At 42.2% G+C, this 25,935-nt stretch overlaps 3 protein-coding genes and 1 long non-coding RNA gene across 8 annotated transcripts in view; 3 read left to right on the top strand and 1 right to left on the bottom strand.

Annotated features, from left to right (window-relative positions):
* Positions 1 to 3,082: 3,082 nt before the first annotated feature.
* gpr156 (G protein-coupled receptor 156) lies at positions 3,083 to 21,195 on the top strand. Of its 4 annotated transcripts, none has more exons than XM_054746846.2 (10): positions 3,083 to 4,033; positions 6,311 to 6,460; positions 10,912 to 11,039; positions 12,921 to 13,056; positions 13,143 to 13,253; positions 13,358 to 13,483; positions 13,617 to 13,712; positions 14,474 to 14,710; positions 15,195 to 15,353; positions 16,021 to 21,190. In XM_054746846.2, the coding sequence occupies exons 2-10, from the start codon at positions 6,323 to 6,325 to the stop codon at positions 17,302 to 17,304; spliced, it is 2,415 nt and encodes an 804-aa protein (XP_054602821.1). In that variant the 5' UTR covers positions 3,083 to 4,033; positions 6,311 to 6,322; the 3' UTR covers positions 17,305 to 21,190. The 4 variants fall into 4 exon arrangements, with proteins under 4 accessions (XP_054602821.1, XP_015821763.1, XP_070400101.1 ...); XM_015966277.3 differs by having other exon boundaries at positions 3,083 to 3,946; positions 16,021 to 21,189; XM_070543999.1 differs by lacking the exon at positions 3,083 to 4,033 and having other exon boundaries at positions 4,103 to 6,460.
* On the top strand, positions 8,087 to 10,769 carry LOC107389866 (E3 ubiquitin-protein ligase TRIM21). The gene is made up of 2 exons (XM_015966279.3): positions 8,087 to 8,609; positions 8,990 to 10,769. The coding sequence occupies exon 2, from the start codon at positions 8,992 to 8,994 to the stop codon at positions 10,642 to 10,644; it is 1,653 nt and encodes a 550-aa protein (XP_015821765.1). The 5' UTR covers positions 8,087 to 8,609; positions 8,990 to 8,991; the 3' UTR covers positions 10,645 to 10,769.
* On the bottom strand, positions 10,855 to 25,848 carry LOC139062631 (uncharacterized). Its single transcript, XR_011516197.1, has 3 exons — positions 25,143 to 25,848; positions 14,467 to 14,744; positions 10,855 to 11,024 (listed from the first exon to the last, which is right to left on the bottom strand). It is a non-coding gene; the product is annotated as an uncharacterized lncRNA (long non-coding RNA).
* Positions 23,504 to 25,935, top strand: part of gsk3ba (glycogen synthase kinase 3 beta, genome duplicate a) — a 36,936-nt gene continuing 34,504 nt past the window's right edge. Inside the window, exon 1 of one of the 2 annotated variants that reach the window (XM_015966280.3) lies at positions 23,504 to 24,398. In XM_015966280.3, the coding sequence (XP_015821766.1) occupies positions 24,311 to 24,398 (88 nt within the window). In that variant the 5' untranslated portion in view covers positions 23,504 to 24,310. The remainder of the gene's footprint in view (positions 24,399 to 25,935) is intronic. The other variant, XM_015966281.3, reaches the window with a different exon arrangement.

The raw sequence follows: 25,935 nt of genomic DNA on the forward strand, positions 1-25,935 counted from the left end.
ATGCAGTAAATATACTCAATACTTGAATGCCTGACAACACGTAACCTGCCCAGAGTAACCTTTGACCACCTCGTCTGGACTGACCAATGAGGAGAAGGTCTTAACTTGAGGCCCTCTCTTCATTGGTCAGTCTGCATGAGACTGACTCTCAACTGACGTTCAGAGTCATAGGCAGCGAAGCGTCTCTGTGCAGCGCAAAAGCCCGGGTGGACAGTTTGTTTAATGTAGGGTGACCATATTTCCATTTCCAAAAAAAAGGACAGGGGATCTGCGCCTATGACGTCACACTATGGCAACGCCACACAAACCACGTTGGGACCCATTGCTTTGTAAGAACTAAAAATAATATCAGATTCTAGCAATAAAAGGGCTCTAAAACAATTCATATGTAACCATTTAGCATATTTATTTCAAAATCTCATTTTTCTGCTTTAGTGCTGCAACAAGGTTTTATTAATAATAAATTATTATACCTTTTGTTTTACTGCAGCATCAGTAAACTTCCTGTGCACAGATTATTAAGGATGCTTGTTTCAGCTGTGAGATTAGACGATAGGATCAATGAAAAAATAAGTTGTCACACACTCCATGGAAACTTTTAGAGACTCCACAAATAGTGGCTTTCAAATGGTTTTGTTACTTTTTGCAAGTTTAGAAAAGAAGCAGATGAGACAGCATGTCTGATAATTTAGTTTTTCATCTGATAATATTAGAACATGTCAGTAATGTCTGAGGGGCTTTTATAAACACTGTATAACTAACACTACTGGAGAGGGCATGAATTACACAGAGGCTTCTGGGGAGCCCAGTTATGGGAATGGGGGGTTGTTCTGTTTTGCCTTGGCCTCCAAAATGCCTTGAAACGGCCCTGGGTGTGTGACTGAGTTTTGAAGGTGATCTGAATTGTATCAAATGTATAAATATGACATGTGTATTACTTATTGTTTTATACAGGTAAAAACGTGTAGTGGAGATAAATCTACCTACATTTTACTTTTCAACACTTTGTTTTGTTTTCTTGTTTTTATTTAACTATTTTCTTGTCCTGTCTGTCTCTCATCTTCCTGCATCTCCTCTAAACTCTCCAGAAAATCTGCTGCTTGGATTCTTACTTTTTCAGCTCATCAGTTACTTCTGAGCAGATCAAAGGGATCTCCTGACCCGCAAAGCGGAGAGCGAGTTTCGATGCTGCGTCAGTGAGGTGAAATCACCGCAGCACAGGTGATGAGCTCCGCAGTAGCAGAGCGCTTCAGGCACAAAGAAGACAGAAAATAGAGAACATGTGCGGACATGAACGATCGTGTGTTCATTATATTTTTTGGTTGTGCCACTTTGAGAATGGACCGTGCGCTGGACACAGCAGCCTGGAGCGCTGCGCAACAACGATCATCGCTCTGCCGCTATCTGTGCTCTCTGCTCAAAAGAACCCCCGGTACACTGAGACCCCATGAATGATGTAATATAGGTAGAAAACTTTTAACCGGCTCCCCTGGATGTGTAGGATATCCAGCTCCCCCATAATTTGATCCCTGCTCCTGGATGAAAAACCGGACATTTTCATCAATACAAGACCCCCCCGCCCCCCCGACGCCCGGACAGAGAGTGAAAAGTGGACATGTCCGGGGAAACGAGGACGTATGGTCACCCTAGTTTAATATAAAGTGGGAGATTACAGATACAGTACTTTGCTCGTGCCCTTGCTGCCCTGGGCCTGGGCCCTTTAGACTTCATGGACCCCTGGGTGATTGCCCAGTTGCCCATATGGTTAATCCGGCCTTGTAATAGCTGCATCCTTTTCTCTGAGTATTGGCTGCTGTTTGATCCTGCAGACTGTCTGTATAGGTATTTTCATTCAAACATAATAAATGCATGCTTTTAAAATGAATATTTGCAGAAATAAAATGATTGTAATTCAGGAAATGTTTGAGATATTGAGCTAAAATTGAATATGTTAGTAGTCAGGGGACATTGACAGCACCTACTCTGAGCAAATCTTACAGTGTTGCTTAAGGGGATACTTTGCAACTTTTTCATAGTTTTAAACAATTTTCTTGAGCCAGTATATGCTACAATGACCTTTACAGGGTTATTGAAAGGTCACCCAGCCCCTGTCGCCCCTTGTGACCAGAATATTCCACCTGCAACTTCAGAGTGGCGGGCCGCTCTGCTGGGACTTAGAAAAAATTGAGCTGACATAGCTGGTGCTGCAGTCTGGTTCCAGCACGTTTTAGATCATCAATGATAATTTAGAGAAGAATCACTCCTGTAGACAGTAAGGAAGGCTGGGAGACATTCCAGCTGTTAGATCAAGGTGTCAAAAAGTAGAACGCACAGCAAGGAGATAAGTTTTGGTTTTGGTTCTACAAACGGACACTAGTTTCCTTTTAACATTGTTTTTCCAGATTTTTCCTTGTCTCTTTTCATATGTCTCCCCCAGAATAATACCAGAGCTTTAATTTCTCTTGTGATAATTTTTTAAAATTTAAATCCCAACTTGTGTTGTGTTGGAGTCCAGGGTGTCCATGGACAGTCTGCGGCCCCATGTGCATTCCTCAGCTGATATTCAAGCTAGACACTTTTGCATGTTAATATGACTTAAAATAATTTCTTGCTTTGATTTTAAAGGCAGAAAAGACCAAAAACCCTTACTGAGTTTTCTAAAAGGTTAACCAGAGTTCATTCTTCAGAAAACTTAACTAAACACAGCAAACATCACCAAAACATCACTCATTTTTAGACCAAGAAGCTAGAAAAACAATCAACTCATCAAATTCATGGAGTTTGATGCTTCTCTTTGATTAAAGCTTTTGCATTCACAAATCCAGATCTAAGAGTTTAAGTTTAGAGTCGTGAGGGATTTTGCTAAAAGAACGCACACGTGATGGGTAAACATCATCGCCCACGTTCAGCCCTTTGGAGACAGGTGATGAATTTCCTTTTTCTGGATTAATCAACGGGCTGTCAGAGACGAGCTGGGTTATAAGTTCACGTCATGCATCTTTAAGTGATCTGAGTTCATCTCACTGACACTTGTTTTAGCTGGAATCACGTCTATGTTTAAAAAAATCTGGTTTACCTGGGTTCTTCAGTGCCTGCAGTGATGCTCATTCTGAAAATGAAAGCTCTGATGGGTTTCAAATGAACAAAACGAGCATTTAACCGATCTGTATTTGCAAATGATCTTGCATCCACAGATGTCTCCTGGGGAAGAAAAGGGGACTAATATGAGTTTTTGCAGTAAAATTTGTATTTAGCTCCTTTTAACTCAGTGCACGTCCCCTATTTCCTCTTTAACATCTGTCAGCAGTGACACTCCCACATCAGGAATGACACTACAGCAGAGGCTCCCACAGTAAATCTTGGTGACGTCCTAATAACACCTTTATGACTCTTAGCTGGGGGAACAAATGTCTCTGCTGGCACGCTTCGCTCAAACACAAACGGCTCTATGTGACCCGACAAGCTGCAGAAAAAAAATTACATCCATATCCGTTGTAACCGTCCGCATAGGAAAAATATATCATGTGTGTTTCTCTTTCTGACTGTTTTCAGCCTTTTGTTTGCTCTGTGTCCCTCCCTGTTTGTCCCATCTGCCACCCAGTGTCCCCACCTCCTCCACCCCTGGGGTCTGTGCTGCACCACACCGTACATCACATCTCTGGAGCTGGAAAGTTTACAGAAGAGAGGGAGGACAGCAGTCACCTCCTCTCCTGACACAAACACCTCCCTCCCTCTCTTCTGGCTCGAATGGAAACTCCTTCATTCTGCCGAGCGTTTTCCTGAGTGATCCTCTCTGACTGACAACTTCAAGTCATGAAACCGTGAGGATCATGTAGCAATGCGGGATCATTTCTTTTATTTTTAGTTCTTATCATAACGTTTTTGGGTGCTGGGCGATGGAGTTTAATGCAGGACGGCACAATGGAAACCTTCTTTGAGGATCAAGGTTTGCATCCTGAATCTTTCCTGTTTATTTTCTTTTTATTCTTTGATTTCATCAATTTTTTTCATTTCTCACTTTTTCCTTTAACAGGTTGGTTTGATTCCTTTTTATTTAATAGGTTTGTTTTATTGCTAAACATAAGAGATACAAACGTTGTTTAGAGTAGTTTTCACAAAAATGTAAAGAAACAAACATCTGCTGTATCTAAAATTGGTTAAACAAGTAAAAGAAAGTAGGATGTGTTTTAGTTTTACTACAAATAGAAGAAAAAACACCTCCTGGATTAACTTTGACACTTTTTTGTCACTCACCTGAATATCTATAAATAAAATTGTTTCCTCTAGATCAGAATAATCACCTTCAGCTGAATTTATTACAAATGAATAATTCATTAAACCAGGTTTTAAAAACCACCCTATGACCAAATTCAAAGCCGCCTTTCTCTGCCAGCAATTCCTTTTATGACTCAGATTAGAGAATAAAACTTATAAACGGATTATTGGCTTTCTGAAAGAATGCTTCAATATTTGCCCTTGAACCAGGCCTCGCAGCCTTTAGCGTGGCGGTTGCCGCTCTAATCTTCTAAAACGATTGATTGACAAGACAATAAGTGGCTTTAATCCCCCCTGATGTCATTAACTCTTTAAATCAAGAGTCCCCGTGAGAGCTTTGGGTTGTCGAGAGGTTTTAAACCCTCCTGACAGATTATTTAGTTAAAGAAAAGCGGCGGAAGGTAAACAAGTGAAACTCAGGCTGAGGAGGCCCTTCCCACACGTACTCTAGTAGCTCAGGTAATACTTGTGGTTTAGCCTTCAGGACTGTAGAAGACACTCCTCATGACGGTGCAGAACTGTTAAAACACGTTCAGAAAAAACCACGTACAGTTTGAGGTTGTATGCTGCTCCCGTTCCTAAAGAAACAATCTGGATGTTTGATGACCCCTTCACATCGGTGGGCTTGTTTCCAACTCCGACCTGTAGAGTTTGGGTCTGATAAACCGGAGGAAATGCCTCTCCGTCGGCTTTTCCTGCAGGAAGAAGCTGGACTTGTGATCTAAACTTGGAAAACGACTACAGGAAATGAACAAGAACTACAGACATTTCCTGGAAATGTTGCCAACAGGGCTGCTTTGATTTCACAGCATTTTGTGCAAAATATTTTCCTTAATAAATCACATTATATATTTTATATATCATCGTTTTGGCAGACTTTTTCCACCTGATATAAGTCAGCAAACACAGTTTCCGTCACAGACACTGACGGCGCGTGTCTGATCTCACCCGTCTGCCAATTTGTATCAATAAAAACGATCCTGCCTCGTCTCTGCAGCGCGCTGCTGACTCAGCAGCAATTACAAGAATCAGACTTCAAGTCTCGTTTCAGCTCAGGATCAAGGGGGCCTGATTATTTCATCCCCTGCATGTCGGTGCAGCTTGGGGGTAGCCTCATAAAAATACCTGCAGCAGCACCGACAGACTGCTTGTTCTTGGTGAAGTTCAGCAGGAGAAAGGTTTGGTTCGCCGCAGCAAACTGTGATTTGTTCATTTGCTTCAGTGAAGAAGAGCAGAAACACTGAAGCTTCCTGGCTTGTCTGTTCTGGTTTTAGTCAGAGCACCACACTGTGGCGCAAACAGGTCTCACACCGAGTTCGTAGATGCTCGAAAAAAGACAGAATTTAGCATAGAACTTTTTTTTAATGACTAAATTTTCTGTTTTATTATTTTATTTAAAAAAAACGGTTTCTTGTCTGTTATAATAAAAAAGGTTTCAGGAAGATGATATTTTCAAAATGAATGATAAAATATGAAAAAAGAGGAGATTTTTTTCCTTTATTTTGTTAATAATCCACCTGAAGTTTAGACACTAAAGCACATAGCATAGAAATGTTTTCCAGGATTTGAATGTCCTATGATGATTAATTGGTGTTTCTGCTTGATTTCATATGAGTCAGCTGCTGACTTGGTGACTACACAAGTGTTTGACCCTGTAACTCTCTTGAGATGGGTTAGTTACGTTCATGTGTCGTGAAGCAGAGTCCGGGTAACTTTATTCAAATCTGAGCAGACGTTCGTATCATCTTTATCCCGAGGCTTCTGTCTCCTTTGGGATCTCTCACTAACTCCCCTATGAGTCATCACACTAAAACAGATGATGTTGGAGGTTTTAAATCAGGATTTTTCCACCCCCGGAACATTTTTTTAGGTTTCGTTTAGCTGTCAAAGAATGTTTTTCTGAATTTCTGGCTTTTCAGAATACATTTTTGGCAACATTTATGCTTTTAAATAGTTAGCACCATTCTCTTGATATTAATACCTTATGGAGAGAGTTTCTTACAAGGCAAAATATTTATTTTTTATTCTTTCACAGGATGTGTGTGTGATGGTGGACCGACTGGGGCCAGTCATGGAGCATGAGCTGAACTGCAGCTCCCAGTGTAATTCCCCACTTTGCTTCATCCAGTCAGGAATCAGCAGCCATGACGGCTTGGACATCCTACAAAGACTATGCAGCCTGACGGTAACCCTGCAGTCAATCACACACGTGCTTCATTGCAATTCAAACACAAAAATGTTCCACAATGTTGTTTTGCGTTTATTCTTTCAGCACATTTAAATACATGCTAGACGTGTTTGACACATTTCAGCAAAATAGGTGACACAGAATATGTTTGCTGCTCTAAATGTTTGAGGGGGTCAAAACTATCTTAGACCACAACATAAAAAATCCTCCTGCTTATTATAGAGCAGATCCCCCTCGTGCCTCTGAAACAGTTCCAACTAGCTGGTACTAGGACTTCTAGATCCCTGGCAGTATCAGACACATGGACGTAATTTTTTTTGGGGGGGGGGGGCATGTCCCCCCCACTTTTTCCAAAATCAAGTTATGACCCCTGCACTTTTTACCATCCAAAAACAATATTATGCTATATTAAATTGACACTGGTTGAGCTCTAGGACCAAGCAGAAAACAACCATTTGTGTTGAAGCCTGTTTCCCATTAGAGCATACTGTAAAGACACCCCCCCCCCACTCCGTGCCTCCCCCCCCCTCCACACACACACACACACACTTCTAAAGTGAAAATTACGTCCATGATCAGACACCAAGATATGAGTGGTGGGTTCTGTCATTTTCAGAGTTTTTCCAGTAATGCGTCTGATTAAGGTTTGAAATACGAAGATTATTTATTCATCAGAACCAATCTGGCTCATTTACCTGGCTGTTAGGGATTGTCCTAACGAAACAGTGTTGTCATCATCTAGCTGCATGGTGTAGTTGGTAGCAATGTTGCCTTGTAGTAAGAAGGTTGCAGGTTTGAGTCCTAGCTGCAGCCTTTCTGCGTGGTGTTTGCGTTATCTCCCCATGCATGTATGGGGTTTCTCTGGGTTCTCCAGCTTCCTCCTAGACGTTTGGACAACAGCATCTGTGAAATGAACAAACACAAACATTTGGATTCAAAAGCAACACAGTCTCTTATTCAGAATCCATTAATGTTGCAATTATTGGACTCTGTGGTCTTTTTCTCTTTTATTATTTATTTATTTTGTGTTTCTCCAGATTTTGACATGAAAACCTTTGAATAACTAACAGTTTTAGATTATGACATATAATATTTCTATGGAAACCTTCATAGTTTCCTTAACAGCATTTTCTATGGAGTGTTCCTGAACATCAACACACATAACCAAGTGTAAACTTCAGACCAGGAGTCTGCTGCCTATGGCTCTTTGGATCTTCCACAATGAATTATAATAACTTTCATTTTAAATTGATATGAAAAAATTACTCATTTTAAAACACACAGTAGATATAATTGGAAAAAAATGCAAGTTTAGGCAACTTTTCAGTTTTTTTCATTCAATATATTAAATGAATGCACAACACAACACAATGTTAAAATCCCATAGAAAAATTTTCATACATTTTGCAAAAATATGTTGTTTTGTCTTCATTTTTAAAGCTAGATACAAAACTGTGTTTATTTTTTTAATTAGATGAAAAAATATGTCTGACTTTGATCTAAAAAAAAAGGTCAGAATCTTTTTTTTTTTACTTTTTCCCCCAGAATTTTGTTTATTTTTCCCCCCAGTGGCCCTTATCCTCTTCCATAGAAATATATCAAGAATTCAATGTTTTTCCAAAAATTTCTGTTAACATTTGAAGCTCTAAAACAGTTTCGTTCAGGTGGACTGAGAGGAAAATGACTCTGTAGGTTGTAAAGTTTTCGGACCTCCGCTTTAGACAATAGAAACTTACAGCAGCATCTAAAAGTCCATTTGTAACAAGTTATCAGCAGAAACGGTTCCTTATTTACATCCAAATCAATATCAGAACAAAAGGCTTCTCACTAAAGCATCCCTCAGAACATTTCTATCATTTCTCATTGCGATGTTTGTCCATCTATTCACTCACATGTGGTACCATTCCACTGGATGAGACAGCTGAATAGCAGCGATCAGGAAAGGTAATGGGGATGGACTCCTGAAGCTATGTTTAGCATCCACTCAGACTCAGATGCCTTTAACAGAAGAGTGAGCAGACGTCAACGCCATGAGGCGGGCAAGAGGAACTATAGCGTGACTATCCAAATAAAAACAAAGCAGAGGGACTGTGTCAGTCAACACTTGCAGGCATCTCCCTTTTAGACAACTCCACAACAAAATGAGGTGAGTTCAAATGATTTAGTTATGCTCTATAATGTTAGATTTTACATTTGCCGACCTCAAAGCATGCCACCATCTTCACTGATAAAGGATTTAGGTTGGAGCTGCGCTCTGCCATGTTGTGACACCGTCTGAAGTGACAACAGTCTGTTTTAGTTCTTCCAACTGCTGATTCTTGACTGCAGCAATGTGAAAACTGTTCAGCTAAAATGAAAAACATTTAAATGAAATTGAACCCTGTGTGTTTGTTGCTATTCATGGATTTGGACGGATCACAAGGCATAAGCATGATAGTGTAAGACAAAACTACAAAGAGCTGATCCAACTTATTCTGTAACATCCCACTTGTTTTTCTATTTTTTTCTTTCTGGATGTGTTCCCAGATATGGCAACTGCTGCCAGCATCCTGTCCAAGGAGCAGCTTCTCTGCCCCATCTGTCTGGATGTGTTCAACCAGCCGGTCTCCACTCCTTGTGGACACAACTTCTGCAGAGATTGCATTCAGAGATACTGGAATGGCACCAGTATGCCGCAGTGCCCCATGTGCAAGCACACGTTGTACAAGAGGCCTGACCTGAAAGTGAACACTTTCATATCTGAGGTGGCTTCTCATTTTAAGAAGCTTGGGGAGAAGTGCAAAGACAGAACCAAAGCTACAGATCTGTCAGTGGCCCTTAAAGGTGACATTTGTTGTGATGTGTGCACTGGAAGAACGGTGAAGGCTTTGAAATCCTGTCTGGACTGTTTGGCCTCATTCTGCGAAACTCACCTGGAGCCCCATCATGTCCTAGTAACCCTGAAGCATCACAGACTCATTAGCCCCATGATATGCATGCAGGACAGAGTCTGTAAGAAGCACGAGAGTCTTCTGGATCTGTTCTGTCACACCGACCAGACGTACGTGTGCCAACACTGTGTTAGCGACAAACACAAGACTCACCACACGGTTTGCATAGAAGACGAAAGCAGAGACAGGAGAGCTCAGATCAGAAACTTAAACGTGGAGATAAGAGAGATGATCCACGGCCGGCTGGAAAAAATCCGCGAGATCAATCAAGCTGTTCAGCTCAGCAGGAGAAACACAGAGAACGAGGTGGAGGAGAGTTTACGGGTCTTCAACAAGCTTCTCCAGTTCGTCCAGAAAGGCCAGGCCGAAGTGGATGAGGTGATCAGAGAAAAGCAGAGGCGCGTTGAAATCATGGCCAGTGGGTTGATAAAAGAACTAGAGCAGGAGATTGATGATCTGAAGTGCAGAAACACTGAACTGGACCTGCTCTTGTTCACCAATGACGATCTCTACCTTCTCAAGAGCTTTCCGGCTTTCTGCACGATGCCAGCCGTCAAAGACTGGTCTGAAGCGTGGGCACAAAGTTCCAAGTACGTCGGTACGGTGAGAAGGTCGGTGAGGAGAGTCGCTAGTCTGATTGAGGAGGCGGTAAAGACAGAGGTGAAAAGGCTTTGTGAGGTTGAATTTACGCGTGTGAAGTCTTGTGTGGTGGAAGTGAGTTTGGATCCGGACACTGCCCATCCCAAACTGGTGCTGTCCGAAAACAAGAAACAGGTCTACCATGGAGATGTGGCTCAGAGCCTCCCAGACAACCCAGAGAGATTTTACCCTTGTGTTAGCGTTCTGGCAAGGGAAGGCTTTTCCTCTGGAAGGTTCTACTACGAGGTCCAGGTGAAAGGGAAGACGGAGTGGGACATCGGAGTGGCGCTAGAATCCGTCAACAGAAAAGGAGGGAATCTGTTGAATCCAGAAAGAGGCTACTGGACCCTGGGGATGAGGAAGGATGAGAAATACTGGGCACTCAGCAGCCCCCCGGTCTGTGTACCGCTGGTAGAAAAGCCTCAGACCGTCGGGGTATATGTGGATTTGGAGGGGGGCCAAGTGTCCTTTTACAACGTGCACGCTCAGTCTCACATCTACACGTTCACCGGATACACCTTCAGGGACAGACTTTTCCCCTACTTTAACCCACGGAGGAATCATGACGGGGTCAACTCTTCACCTCTTGTCATCTCGCCTGTTAACGTCTAAATCTCCAGAATGTTTGACCTGTTTTTGTTGCTTTAAAACTCTCACCACTTTGACGATTTAGGTTTTCTAATAATGTCCCATTATGTGATCTTTGTCTGCCCAAATAAAACATCTTCTGAGGTAAATCTGTTCTTGTTTGATTGCTTTTACATTTGTCACGGAATAAACTGACACATTCAAACACTTGTAACAAGTCTGGGGTACATTTAAACCAGGTTTACACGAGAATTCATGAAATGTTTTGAATGTTCATGTCCGTGTGTGCAGTTGACAGCGGAGCTCCCAAGACGTCCCCTCTCTGCGGTGCTGAGAGCTGTCGTCTGGACGCTCCTCTCCTGTGGCATCCTGACGGCCGTCTGCTTTTTCCTTTTCACCCTGCGCTTTAAAAACAACAGGTAGAAAGTGAACTATGAGGTTGTGCAAATGTTTTATTCAGCCATGATTTTTTTTTACTTTTCCTTTGGGATTTACTTTCTGGGGCAGCAGTAGCTCAGGTGGTAGAGCGGGTTGCCTCATGATCGGAGGGTCATGGGTTTGATTCCAGCTCCCGCCAGGGGATCCTGCTGTTGTGTCCTTGGGCAAGACACTTCACCCAACTTGCCTGTGTTAGTGGTGGTCAGAGGGGCCGATGGCGCCAAATGGCAGCCTCGCCTCTGTCAGACCTCCCCAGGGCGGCTGTGGCTACAAGTAGCTTACCATCACTAGCAGTGTGTGAATGTGAGAGTGTGTGAAAGCGTCTTTGGGTGTCTAGAAAAGCGCTATATAAGTTCAATGCATTATTATTATTATTATTATTAAAGTGACAGTGTGTATTATCTCTGGCGATAGGGGGCAGTAGATACCTAAATCATTGCAATGAAGCATTATTTTTGTGTTCAAATAAGACCTTACCAACGGCTGGCCGTTAGGGTCAAAAATCCCTGGGTGTGTAACTTCCAGCAAAATGAAAAGCACATCAGATTGCCTTATATCACTGGCAATGAGTGAAGAGGTAAATGTGTAAAACAACAATGTTTATTATTGGTGAAAGTTTTGTCACCATTTGTTACAAATCAGTAAATGTGTTGTGTCCTCACGGGCTTCCGTAGAAGGAAACATGGCATCCAGTATGGCGTCATCCAGAGACTTAGGGGGTGTTTCTCAATGCCAAGCAACCTCGCCTTGATGTCCTGGCCCCGCCCCGGTTGCCTAGGAGATATGTCATCAGGAGCTGCCAAGACCTGTTCCAGTGTTCATGTTCTACCGAGGCGTGTGTTCTCTATTTGTTAGCCGTTTAGCTAGCTGAGCAACGATACACTGGAGGTGTCTTGTAGCCTAGCCTTGGTCAAAAATTACCCAGAATACACCGCTGTATTTTTAAAAGGACGGCGGTTCAGAAGCCGGCAGCTACTTCGGGGGCAATTTTCAAGTTTAAATGTGAGTCAACTAATGTAAAATGTTTTTTTTAGATCCATAGAAGTTATCTGTGGTTGGTTAGTTGCTTATTAGTTGCAGCTTCAGTGGCTAGCGGGTAGTAGCTCACTTATATATTTAATTTAATAAACATATACACAATTTAAAAAGTAAAAGACTCATTCTATATTTATATTGCAATTCATACATATGAAATATAACGTTATCTCCCGTGTCACGTGACGCTAATGACTGGCGTGGAAGCCACGGTCACGTGATGCAAGTCCGTTCCATTTAACCATTTTCTATGACGAAGGAAGGACAGTGTCCTCGTAAGCAAGGCGCCTGGCCTCGCAAGACATTGCCTCGCAAGGCCAGGCGCCTTGACATTGAGAAACATCCTTAGACCCGCTCTTATGTATTTTAGAACAGATTTTTATGGTTATATGTTGTGAAACTGCCAATATTTTTCCACAACTGTGCATCTTTTAATTCATTTACAACATTTTAATGGGTATTTCCAGAGATTAATGGTAAAAATTACACATTGTCACTTTAAAAACCCCAAGATCCAGTTGAAACTCCAATAAAAAAAGAGTGAAATGAGCAATGGTCCGAAGAAAAACATCTAAAAACCTTCAGAAATTTTAAGAAACAATTAAATCATGACCACTTTGACATATTTTAAATTAACGGAGCTTCCTGGAAGTAAAACACGAAACAATAAAAGAAAAGGTTTCATTCAATATGTTACTTTTACACATTTTAGCAGATGCTTTTGCCTAAAGTGACTCAAAAGTGCATTTAAGGGAGAATGCATGTAAGAGGAATACAAACTATAAAAGGTAATCACTGCTCATTTTATGTTTGTGTCATTTGATCAGGATTGTCAAGATGTCCAGTCCCAACCTGAACTATCTGACTCTCTTTGGGAGTGTTCTCACGTACGCCAGCGGCTTCCTTTTTGCCATCGATGAACAGGCTCAGTCCCAAACTGGAACCTCTCTAGCTTTGCTGCAGGTGATCATCCAGTTTACCCCAGATTCTCTACTCATGTGTTGGATTTGTAAGATGACAACAGGATCACGTGGTGTCGTGTCTCACAGGCTCGCAAGTGGACACTTTGTGTTGGAACTACTCTGGTGTTTGGTCCAATTTTGGGGAAGACGTGGAGACTCTACAGAGTGTTCACACAGAGAGTGCCTGACAAAAGAGTGGTAGGTTTTGAGCTTTAGCTATTTTTCGTTCAGTTTGTAAAGACTGGAGTTTTGCACAGTTTTTATTTTTTTTGTTTTCAGTGTGATATGTTGTTTTGTCTCAGATAATCCGGGACATCCAGCTGATTGGTATGGTGGTTCTGCTGATCCTGGTGGACATCCTGGTTCTCACTACCTGGAACCTCTCAGACCCAATCAGGTGTTCAAGATCTGTCAAAGCTGTGGTCAAGGTAAAAGCTACTGTGGAACGGATGTGAAGGTCTTCATCTGATGCTTCTGAATACTTTTTGGTTACTGTTAAATATGTTAAATATCTACTTATATGAACAAAGTTTCAGTGATAAATGGTTTCCATTGATGCAGGTGATGGAGAGACACGTTTCCTCCTCTTTGTCTCAGCTCAGCTCCTGTTCATCTGAATACTCCACCATTTGGGTCATCATCATTGCTGTCCAGAAAGTAAGTTACCATGGTAAACTATATTTAGTCATTGTTTTGATAACATTTTTTCTGCATATTATAATTTTAATGTAGTTTTTCTAGTGTAGAAGTGTTATTTAAAGGGGACATTTTATGTAAAACTCACCTTTTGCATATTTTTGTGTTGCAATGTGGGTCTCTACTGTCTCTATAAACACTCTAGACCTTAACAAAAACATCCATCCATTTTCTCAATGTTTAGTTTTAGAAAATATGTAATTAAAACGAGCTGTTTGAAAAAGTCCCTGTTTGTGATGTCACTAATGGGGAAATAACCATAGAACCACCTTTCAACTGGAGGAGAGCAGCTGCTGCTGAAGGAGCAGCAGCTCAACTTCACCCTCTCGCAGATATCAGAGCCCCTCAGCTTATAGCAGCCTGAGCGGGGGATGGGTGGGCGTGGCCAACTCCAGTTTGTTTTCTTAAAATGACAGTACCCATAAATGGCTTATTCTGGATGGTACTGAAACTGTCAAGAATTAAACTACTGAAATTGCTTCATGTGAGAGGGATTTAGTGCAAATGACTATACCTCAAAAAAGCCATAACATGTCTCCTTTAACCCTTGAGGTTCATCTCTGCAGAGATAAACATGATTTCCCCAATTGCATATTTATTTTTAAAGATAATATTCCGCACAAGCACTGTGAAGGATTTGACCAATAAAATTTCACAATAAAAGTTACTCCCTTCTTTGCTTAAGTCACTGTAATACCAATGTGTCAAACCTCACTATTTAGGGTTGTCTTCTCCTCTATGGCACCTATCTCGCCGGTCTGACCAGCAACGTCAGCCATCCTCCGGTAAACCAGTCCCCCACCATCATAACAGCGGTCACCCTGGTGACCCTCTCCTCTGCTGTGGCAGTCCCCGTGTCCATCTTCCTGCAGGCCTGGCCCAACCTGATCCACAGCACAGTGGCTGGAGCCATCTTCCTCTGCACACTGGCTACCAACTGCATGCTGTTTGTGCCGCAGGTTAGAATCCCACACCAACCGTTGATGATACTTCCTGTGTAAGGAAGAGATGTGATCAAACAGACGGAAACTAGAAAGACAGACATATGACACACACATAGATGCTCTACGTGAGCATGAGTTTCTCTTTCTCTGGGAGTAAAACTAATAAACTGTAACCCTTATAGTCACAGGTGAGGTTTCGGTGTATATTGGTTAAAAGTGACTCACAAAGAAGTTGTGTGTGACTCAATCCTTTGTGAACGGCTGCAACCCGTTTTATGAGTCTCTGAGAGCCTGGCAGAGGGTTTATGTTAACGTACAGGAATGCATCTCCTGCGAGCGGGGAAGAAACACTGCTCAAACACACCTCCTCAAAATGTCAGCTCACATTTTCCTAGATGTCTTTATAACCTTTATCGGTAATTTATCTGCCACTCGAAATTGCTGCAACATACTGAAAATGTGTTAGAAACCTTGAACCGTCTAACTTGCGTTTGTGCAGCTGACCCAGTGGCGACAGTTTGAGGAGGATCAGAACAACCCGAGTCAGATGGCCAAGTATTTCAGCAGCCCCAGTAAGAGCCAGACGTCCATGTACAGCCAGGATGAGATCTACTACCTGCTGGGAGAGAACAGCTCCATGAAAAAACTCCTGAATGAGGTAATCTATTGCTGTTATAGGTGACATCTGCACTTTAGGGTGCAGATAAATACCTGTCTTCTTTATTGGCTTGTTGACTGAAAAAATGCTGCCTTCAGCAATAGTGATACACGCGCTGGAAGCTCTTAATCCTTTTGTTAAATCCTGGCAATAAAATGCTCAAAATGTTGAGAGAAAATGAACTTTAGTTGGTCAGCTTTTTTCCCCTTTTTTTATGGTTTCAGTCCAGGACCACTAACATTTCTGTAACCCACAACTGGGATTTCAGCTACCCGTTCATGATTGTCGCCAATTAGCAAAATGAAAATAAAAACAATGTGTAGGTTGAACATGCATAATTTCAGCGTAGATTACATTTAGTGCCAAATGCATTTAGCTGTTGCAGCTTATGAGCTGATGCAGAAGGATGCAAACAGAGCTACTGTCATGCACCTGCACCTTTGATGGAGTTGTGGAAGTCTGACATCAGTGCAAAGTGATTAGGTAGCCGTAACGTTTGTCCCGGGTCCAGGAATAACACCAGTTCAGATCATGTCAGACCAGTTGAAGCCAAATCAAAACAAGCACAGCTTCAGTAACCAAGTCCACTGTTTATATTTGAATTGAGTCCAAATAACTGTCGTTTCCCTTGTGTGTTGCTCACAATTTAATGTTTTCTTCTTTTCAGAAAAATGCTGCGATCGACACTCTTCAGGAGCAGGTAAACAATGCCAAAGAGAAGCTCCTGAGATTGATGACAGCGAGCCAGCTCATCGAGGACGTGGATGGCTCACCCAGCCAGCTCAACTCCTGCTCCACCCAGACCACTGAGCTTCAGTCTGAAAGTTATTCTCCTTCCGTCTTATCTCAGGGAAACATCAAATCTAGTCTTTCATCCCCTCGACTCTCCAACCGCCTCCCTGCTTCACCTGTTTTATCAAACACCGTTTCATCACCCCCCAATTCTTCCTCTGTTCAAAACTCCTCCGCTTCCCCGGCTGATGAAGATTTTTATGTGAGGGGAATTCAGAGAAACGCATCTGTGTCTGGACATGCAGACAGAAACGCAGCTCAGTCCAGAGTGGACGAGGATCCCAAGCGGCCTGTGTCCTTTACGTTTCCTTGCAGAACTGCAGCGGAGGCTGTTCACTTTGTCACTTCTCTCCAAAACCGTAGAGGACTGAACCTCTCTCAAGCGCAAACATTTGTTGGTCACAGTGGACTAACGCTGCAGATAGGACCAAATGCAAAACTGGCTGGTTTTGTTAGCAGTGAGAAGCTTCAGGAGATCCTCCTGGAGCTCAGCCTGGATGCAGCATCAGGAAAGCCTTCAAAGCTGACCCCTCCATCACCCTGCTCCCCTCCCCCACCCACCCTCCCCCACTGCCCCAGCCTTTCCCCATACGCCATAAGAAAACGTCAGCCTCCCTTTTACTCCTCCAGAAGACATTTGTCCTCTTCCTGTTTCTACAAAGGCTCAGATGGTCCGACCTGCAGAAAGACAAGAGACCCAAATCCAGGGAGCTCCACTATGAATGAAACACTTTTTCATGTTCATGGTTGCAACAATGAGCCAGAAAAGGAAATTGAGGCAGAAGAGGGAGTTGAGGACGAACAGGAAAGGATGAAAACATGTCAAAGGTGCGTTTCAAGGTTCCACAAATACACAGCCTGTCCTTGTGTGGGACACAATCACTCATCTCAGCCTGGCATGGATGTAGATGGTGACAGGCAGCAACGCAGTCGCCACATTCGAGACTCAAGTGGTTACTGGGACTCAGACTCTAGCAGCTCAACAGATTACTGTTACTTCCACCGGCCTTTCTGTGACTCCTGCCTGCAGCGAGGCTCCCTCCTGAGCTCCGATAGCTCCTCGGACTCATCCGACAGCGAATTTGACGACTGTACGAACCTCTACCATGCCCCTCGGCCCGTTGTGTTCAAAGAAGACCTCAAACCCACTTTAGTGTGAATCATAAGGGCCGACTGGATTTTATGTTTCGTGTTTAACATTCCAAGCACTTGAATTTACATGATTCAACGTTGGGAGAGACTTTGGACTGTTACTTTGAAAAGGAAAGTGTTATTTTTTTCTTTCTAAATGAAGAGCTGACTGATATTCTTGAGTCTTCTATCACGGGACTGAGTAGTTTTACTTACAATAAGACTTTAAAACTTTTTCAATAATTTATAGGTCAAAAGCAGAAATCTATATTTTTAATAGTCAACTCTCTGAGTCGTGTTGAAAAACGGGATGCCGTAGAGACACCAGGGAACCTAAACACAACATGAAAAACAAGTGTGTATTAAATGTGCAATGAGTGTATTCATTTTAATATTTATTTTTGATGTATTGTTGTTTGAACTTAACTTTTTTTGTTTGATGACGTGATGGGTCAAAACTGGTGACACTATAAAATCTCAAATGCAATGTTGTTTCCTACAAGAATTTGAAACGGTAATTTGGTGAGAAAATGCAAAGTGAAGTTGATATAATCAAAATGACTTATTCTTTGGCCCTGAATGAAATGAAACACATTTAAGAGAAGTTAAAGGTGTGGCTGACTGAAAAAAGGTTTTTGATTATTGTTTCTGATTATAATCGGTCACTCTGACTCTTTCGTGCAGGCTTAACATGAAAACAGTCTTCTACACCTATCTGCTGTATTAGCTTCTGACAGAAATTAGATGGAGAAATGTTAGGATTTGAAAATCCTCATACTGTGATGTCACACTGTGAATTTGCATTCATGGCCTCGCCCATCTTGGCTTGCATTCGCCTGCAGGAAGGCTTTTAAAATTATTTTTCAGCAAGGAGAGAGAGGAGAGAACGTGTTGTGATAGTGACTTTGCACCAGCAAACTTTAGCTCAGAACAAGGGCACCATAGCTTTCTTAATGACTCATATGGCGAGAGCTCACTGCAAATGTATTAAATAAATAAGTAAACCACACCTTTAAGAAAAGGCAACAGTGCTACAATAAGAGTCCAACTAAACCAAAACAGTTTGGGGCACTAGAAATAGTTTTTAACCACTTAATGACCAAATAAAGGTCTGAAAAACTGGAACAGAAATAAATAGCATTATTTAATCCTGAAGAAACTCTAAAACAACCCAGAGTCCTGTTGACAAGCCACCAAAATTCCCTTTTATAATATAATATAAAAATCAGTACAATTTATGAAATAGTAATATTTCATAAAAACTATTTTTGTTAATTGTGCCATTTGATTAGTTTTTCTTTGACATGTTGTCACAGCCAAATGGCAAAAAACTAAGATTTTACTACATGTTTGATTTCTAGTTTTGGTTAGCAGTGAGTGCCTGATCAGGTTTAAAGTCCTCCAAATGGAAACTCGACTCATTCTGCATCTGCTGTAGTCACCCATCAACAATAAACACAGTTTCTGTAGCAACTTGGTCCAAATCCAGACAGAAGAAGAAGAAGAAGAAGAAGAAGAAGAAGAAGAAGAAGAAAATACCATTTCTATAGCGCCTCTCAAGATAAAAATCACAAGGCGCTTCACAAAAACAAAAAATGTAAAAAATATAAAAAAAGAATTTAGAAAATGGTTAAAAATATATTTAAATGAGCAAAAATAGACAATTGTGATTAAAAAATGTTTAAAAAGAGAGAGAGTGACTAGGAAAGAGGGAAATCAGTGCATCCTGAGGAAGGTGGAATAGGTGGGGAGAGCAGAATAAAGAGAGGGGGATGAAGAAGGTCATACAAAAGCCAGCTTGAACAAGTGAGTCTTTAGCTGTTTTTTAAAGGAGACCACTGAGTCCACTGATCTCAGGCTCAGGTGGAGAGCGTTCCAGAGTCTGGGGGCCACAGCAGCAAATGATCTGTCACCTTTGGTCTTTAGCCTGGTGCGCTGCACAACCAGCAGGCTTTGATCACTGGACCTCAGGGACCTGCTGGGGGTGTAGGGACTAAGAAGATCACCAATGTAAGATGGTGCTTGTCCATGTAAGGCCCTATAGACCAGAACCAGGATCTTGAAATGAACCCTGAAGTTGACTAGCAGCCAGTGAAGCTGGAGGAGAAGTGGGGTGATGTGGGTGTGTTTGGAGGACTTGGTCAGAAGCCGAGCACAGGCATTCTGAACCACCTGTAGATGGTCCAGGGAGGTTCTGCTCAGACTCGTGAAAAGAGAGTTACAGTAGTCTAAGCGTGAGGAGATGAAGGTGTGGAGAACTGTCTCAAGTTCAGAGCGGGACAGAATGGGACTCAACTTAGCAATGTTCCTGAGATGGAAGAAGGAAGAGCGAACAAGAGAACTGACATGAGAATCCAGGGTGAGAGATTCCTGACGGAAGGTTTGGTGTGAGAAGCAAGCTGACCAAGAGAGTCTCTGACTTTGGGAACCAGCTTGTCTGGGGCACATATGAGAATCTCAGTCTTATCTTCATTTAGCTGAAGAAAGCTCCCAGCCATCCAGGTTTTGATAGAGTCTAAGCAGGTGTGTAACAGCTGCAGCTTAGACATCTCATGGGGCTTAAAGGAGATGTACAGTTGGATGTCATCTGCATAAAGATGGTAGGAGATTCCCTTGAAGGAGCTCAGGATGTGCTGAAGAGGAAGCAGATAGAGGAGGAAGAGTAGAGGCCCCAGCACAGATCCTTGTGGGACACCATGGGTAAGGGGTGGTGGTGGAGGGCCTAAACTTGGAGACGGCCACAGAAAAGGAGCGCTCAGAGAGATAAGAGGAGAACCACTCCAGAGCAGATCCTGATAGGCCTACCCAGTCTCTGAGCCTCTCTAGGAGCAGGTGATGGTCAACAGTGTCAAAGGCTGAAGGAGAGATGCTAGATCTAACCTTATTGATTTTGTCCACAAAGAAAGACAGAAAGTTCTCACAGTCTGTAACAGAGAGGATGGAGGCTGTAGGAGAGACAGGAGAGACGATGCTGCTGATGGTGTTAAACAGCACCTTGGGGTTCCCTTTGCTCTGGGACACCAGGTTGGAGAAATAGGAAACCCTAGCATCTCTGACTGCAGAGTTAAAGGATGTCAGAAGATCCTTTAGGTGCAGCAGATGGACGTGGTTCACTGCAGGAACTTATCTGGTTCTGACAGGACAGATGTTGTCCAGAATGGAGAGGCAGTGCTGGTTAAGCTGAGAAGTTAAGGAATCTGGGTCGTTATCAGAAGAACAGGGTGGATCAAAAGCAGCAGAAAAATGTCTAGCTGTGCTCTCATTAAGAAAACGATAACCAACCATACGGCGAGCAGGAGGTGGGGATGCAGAAAGGGACAAGTTAAAGAAAATGCAATGGTGATATTAAATATAAACATCCTCAGGACAAACACTGCAAGTCATCTCATGTCTGAAAGAGTTTGCACCATGGAATGTATAAACGTGAGTGAGATATAGGTCTGAATAAGGGAAATGTAAACATAAATGATTTTTGGTATTACGCCAGTTTTATTTTTAATTATATTTTCTCTGTTTTATAATCAGAGGTTGCCCCCTGCTGGCCACAGGACAGAGTGCACTGGCTTCAGTTTAATAACTCAACACATTTTCAATATAAATTCACACAGGAAGTGTTGATAATAATATGGATTAAAGCCTGTTTTGTCTGCAGACACAAAACACAGTTTGACAGCAAACTACTAAAGCTTCTCTGAGCTGCTATAATGCAAAATTATCTTCTCAGAGCTCTTTTGAGATAAAAATTAAATACACCAACATGCATTTTCAGATAGCAAGTATATCCTGACAGAAAAATATAGAAATACATGGTCATACCATGTTTTCTTGGATAATTTATCATAAATGACCTCAATTTTGACTAGAAAATACATTTTGCATTAAAAAAATGTCTGAATGGTTTTATTACAACAATAAACTCATTAGTAAGGATTTACCAAGGTGATAAATCTAGTTAGAATGATTAGCCTAATGAATTAGACCAAATTCTTGCTTTGCAAAAGTTGTTTATATATTCACATATATAGGATGGCTTTGCAGGCAAGAGGAGGTTGGTATTTGTGTTTTCTTTTTCTTGTTGTAGCTATTATGTCGCCCCCTGCTGGTTGTGATAAAGAATGCCGGTAGATCAAACCTCAGTGACTTCAAGTTCCCACTTCGACATTTTTCTATTAAATTGTGTGTTTCATGCTAAAATAATATAATTATGATTATTTTTCAAAAGAGAAAATGTTCTATCAATCAGATCTGATACAATCCCGTAGTTTTGTACTGCAATTCATGGGCAGAACAGTTTGTGATGCGAGGCAAGGCAGCTTTCATACACAGAGGCAATTAAATGTGCTTTCCATTAGCAGCAATAGCATGAACATTAAAATCAATGCGACAGCACAATTAAAAAAACACAATTTAATTTCAGATTCAAGAATTCAAAAAGACAAAGTTAAAGGGTGAGCAGTTCCAGGGCAGAAGGTGCATTCAAATGCTGATGAATACACAAAGGTTTTCAACTTTGATTAAAAAGTTACAAGAGTTGGGGAACATTTGAGGTTATGAGGAATCCGATTCCATCTGTGTGCAGCAAAGTAGCTGAACACAGCTTTGCCCTATTTGGTTCTGACCCGAAGTTCTACAAGCTGATCTCAGAGCCCTGCCAGGCGTATGGGAGGAGATCTGACATGTATTTTGGCCCCATGCCATTGAGTGATTTATAAACTAGTAGAAGCACTTTCCAGTGAATTCTGTAGTTTACTGGTAAACAGTGTAGTGAGGACAGATTTTTAAAATGTTTCTTTTATATTTATTTCTTCATTTCTTCTAGCCCAGACTGATCCTCTCGCCCACAGCCATCTTTTGCCTTTCTGTGTTTTATCTTTATGCTTGTGGGAGAATATGCTTTGGCTGGGGGAGGTGTTGCCGAAGGGAAATCTGTGTCTTGCGTTACTTCAACTCAGCAGCCTGTTTTAAAATGCTGCTGAGGTTTATTCTGCATGTGAACCATTGAAGGACAGCCTCGGAGAAATTCCTTTTGATGTGCAACACAACAGAGTATAAATAGATCACACAAAAGACAGACTGGTGCCAGCCCACTGTTTACTGAGAAAAAGGGAAGACTTCATCTTGAGGTAAGAGACTTTCACTCTGTTTGGGATGAGTAATAGTTTCACTCTGAGAAACAAAAACTGGTTTTCCATTACAGAACTAATCCTGATGAATTTATATGGTCATTAACAAATCACATATTTGACTGTGCCATCTTTCTCTCTAAAGGCCTCATACCAACTTTCATGCACAGTAGAGGGGGTGTGATGTTTGGAGTTTTCTTGCAACCAAAAGATCATGGCACAGTAGCAGCCAGACGTGAGGTTGTCTTTAAAAATGTCAAAGTATCCCAGAGTCTAATGTGGGATCTTCCACCACACAGCTGAACTTTTCCTTTTGACATATAACGGAGGCATGCACTGATGATTGTGATACTGAAGCTGCACGGACCTCCTGTAGTTCAGGGTCACGAGAGATACGTGTAATCCCTTTTAACCTACCGCAGCTTTATAAATACTTTACATATCATATCAGTTACAAATATCAATTCAGTATTTGCCAAAAATCTAATTATTTGGCTCATTTGACTGCATACGTTAAAAACTTATAAGCACTTCATATTTTAAGACTTAAACTATAGCTTGGACAATTTTCATGCAGAACCTCTCTAAAAAGTTATACTGAAGGGAAACTTACAACTAAAATTGGAAAAACTGAGCAATAAATTTACTTGATTTGCCCGAGGGTCGCGTGGGAAAGAGAAAAAAAACGTGTCCATGAAAGGCAAGGGGGGTAGGCTTTTGTAACTAACATAGCAACAGTGCTGCATGACCACCGGTGCTCTGTGACAGCTGGGGCATTTTGAACTGACAGCCGGTTTTTTTTTTAGCTCCATTGGTCGAAAAAGCCATCAATCCCGGTGGTTGCTCCGCCCCTTACCCCCCTTCAAGGCATGGAAAAGTCTTTGAAGTCATGAGGGCGGAGCTGAACAAATAATGCCATGTGGTGCTCAACACCTGCGTTTCTATTGGTCCACTGCGCCGGGGAAACGCCTTTTTCTGAAGGATCCCATCTCTGATTGGTTGACCATGCCGCCCCAGTTTTAGCGTAAGCGCGTTCACGTTTTTTTAAATTCTCGGTCACGAGTTACGTAAATAGCGTGAACTTCTTACGGTGATGGTGGAGCTAGCTTGGAAACCCTTTACAGAAACAGCGTACGTTACATGCGCAGCGACAAAGACTGCGAGCCCGAAACCTATGGGGAAGAAATAAAAAAAGACATTCGGTATCGTCGCACTCTGTACCTTGAGACCGTTATTTTTCGAGAAGCTAGCCGCCCCAGAGCCTCGGTTGTGACGCCGAAATTTGACGACGACGAAACCGGATTCAGTGTTGGTTTGAAGTCGTTAATTCGTTAAAGAGGACTGTGACGACTGGCAATTTTTCCGTTGGACGGTCTGTAGGCTTGGGTATAGCGGGAGCCGCCATGGCAGTCGGGTCATTGAGCCTCCACATCGGGATATGAAGAGGAACTGCATGTGTCCTGAGTCGTCGAGAAAACGACACGTTTGTCTTTGGTCCACGTTGGATTAACATCCGAGCCAACCCTCCTTCATAATTGTGGAATTCATACGGAAAATAATCGTTTTTTTAGCAGGGGCCACAGGGAGAGGCCAGATTCATGACTATTTTAGACGGAGAGTCTTCTGAGGCCCGTTGAAATAAATCCTGGAGTTTAAGAAGGAAATATTTTCTGATTGACCGTTGTTGGGAAAGAAAGGACTGTTTCAAACGAATTGATTTTTAAAAGAACAAAAAGTAACGCAAGGTACCGTAGGATAAAAAGGGGGTCTCTTTCTGCCTGCCCTTCCTGTGGATCACAGATACATATTCATTTACTGTCAATCCTTTTTTGGATGAGAAGGATCGGTGAATCGATCAGCTCTTCCGTTTAGTCAAAGCCTCCCAGTCGAGAGAATCAAAGGGATTGGATCATGTCGGGTCGGCCCAGGACCACATCTTTCGCCGAAAGCTGCAAACCAGTGCCGCAGCCCTCTGCTTTCGGCAGCATGAAAGTCAGCCGTGAGTACACCTCTGATTCTACAGTGACTTTTCTCAGCACGTACCAGGCCTAGTCAGTCTGGACAACACGCACCCCGCTAACAACCCTCTCATAAAAGGTTGGACCTGACAGAAATATGCTCACACCGCCCCTGTGCCGCTCACCGCTGCACTCTGACGTACCGCTCCGGAGCCGGTCAGCCTAGTAGGCCGCGCCGGAGCAGGGCAGGGCCGCCACGGGGCTTGGGGGGCGAGTGTTGGCACCGGCCCAGTTCAGAAACCATGCCTTCTCCAATTACTGCAAAATCCGGTCTAATTATTGTATAACTGACTTTAGATTGGATCGCAGAGCATTACTACACAGCACCAATCCTATGCATAACGGAGTTAAAGCGATGGGGCTGGTTTATTACGCAAATGGAAGGTGCGCCCATCGTTGACTCATGCGAAATTGACCAGCTCCTAGATAGACCTAAGCTAAACGAGCCCTCTTCATGATGACAAGCTGATCGCAGATGCCAATGCCCTCTGGCTAGAAAGTCTGGCACCTTTTAGCTCTCATTTACGGCATCTGCGACAATTTTATAGCATCCTAAATTACTCTTATCCACCACCTGCACAATTCTCCCCAATTTAAACACTATAGTTAGAAAAAAATAGCAATTTTGTACTACAGTTTCCAGATACTACTAATTTAATGTTTAATGTCTTCATTTAAAAAAGCAAATCTCTACTTATTTGAAGTAATAGCTTACATTTCAATACCTTGACACAATTCACAGCAGCTGCACCCATGTTCCACCTTTTTGCTCGTTTAGGTGTGTGAAAGGGGAAAAAGTGAACGTGTTATGGAATGTGGATGGTGCTTCGGGCTGTGATGTGATCAGGATGTGTGTGAGCAGTGTTTAGGCCTGAGGCTCACTATTGGGTCTCGGTTCTGGAAACCACTTAATGGATTATGACACACAAAGAAGAAAATGCACTCCAGTCCCAAACCTAACACTTGTTGTGCATCATATACATGCATGAGTGTTTAAGAGCTTCCTGTTAGTGTGTCCAAAATGAAAAACAGTATTGTCAAGGGGTATTTGCCAGTAAACGAGTTGACTGTATGAGGATTCCTGTTGTCACAATGTAAAGCTTATTGTAAAACATATTTGTACTATTAGCTGTATTTTTCTTTCAACAGGTCTGTCTGGTAAATCAACGTAGAAACTAGGGATGTAAGAAAATATTAATATGGCAATATATGGTGATATTATTTTACAGCGATATATCGATATTCAATATATGGTGATATTATTTTACAGCGATATATCGATATTCAAAAGCTTTGTATCAATTTTTTGGAAGAATTTACATTCTTACATTCAGTACATTTGTGTATTTTCTTTTCTTTTGGTGCAGTTCAATCACCGACTGCTGGTTGGCAGCAGTGTGCAATGGGCTTTGTTTCCTCCGTTGACTTGTAACCCCCAAATTCCACTACCTCCGCTCCGGTCCGCCCCCGCCCTCCGCTGCCGCTCGCTTCCGAACTCAATTTTTACTGCTACCCGCT

Source organism: Nothobranchius furzeri, chromosome 14 (assembly GCF_043380555.1).
Source record: "Nothobranchius furzeri strain GRZ-AD chromosome 14, NfurGRZ-RIMD1, whole genome shotgun sequence".
Classification (NCBI taxonomy): Eukaryota; Metazoa; Chordata; class Actinopteri; order Cyprinodontiformes; family Nothobranchiidae; genus Nothobranchius; species Nothobranchius furzeri.

Excerpts from the sequence above, each read along its gene's own strand:
- LOC107389866 (XM_015966279.3), top strand. The coding sequence starts at position 8,992 with ATGGCAACTGCTGCCAGCATCCTGTCCAAGGAGCAGCTTCTCTGCCCC.
- gpr156 (XM_070543999.1), top strand. The coding sequence starts at position 6,260 with ATGGAGAGAGTTTCTTACAAGGCAAAATATTTATTTTTTATTCTTTCA. Across the intron at positions 13,484-13,616 it reads CTGTCAAAGCTGTGGTCAAG|GTGATGGAGAGACACGTTTC; the intron begins GTAAAAGCTACT and ends CCATTGATGCAG. Across the intron at positions 15,354-16,020 it reads TGAAAAAACTCCTGAATGAG|AAAAATGCTGCGATCGACAC; the intron begins GTAATCTATTGC and ends TCTTCTTTTCAG.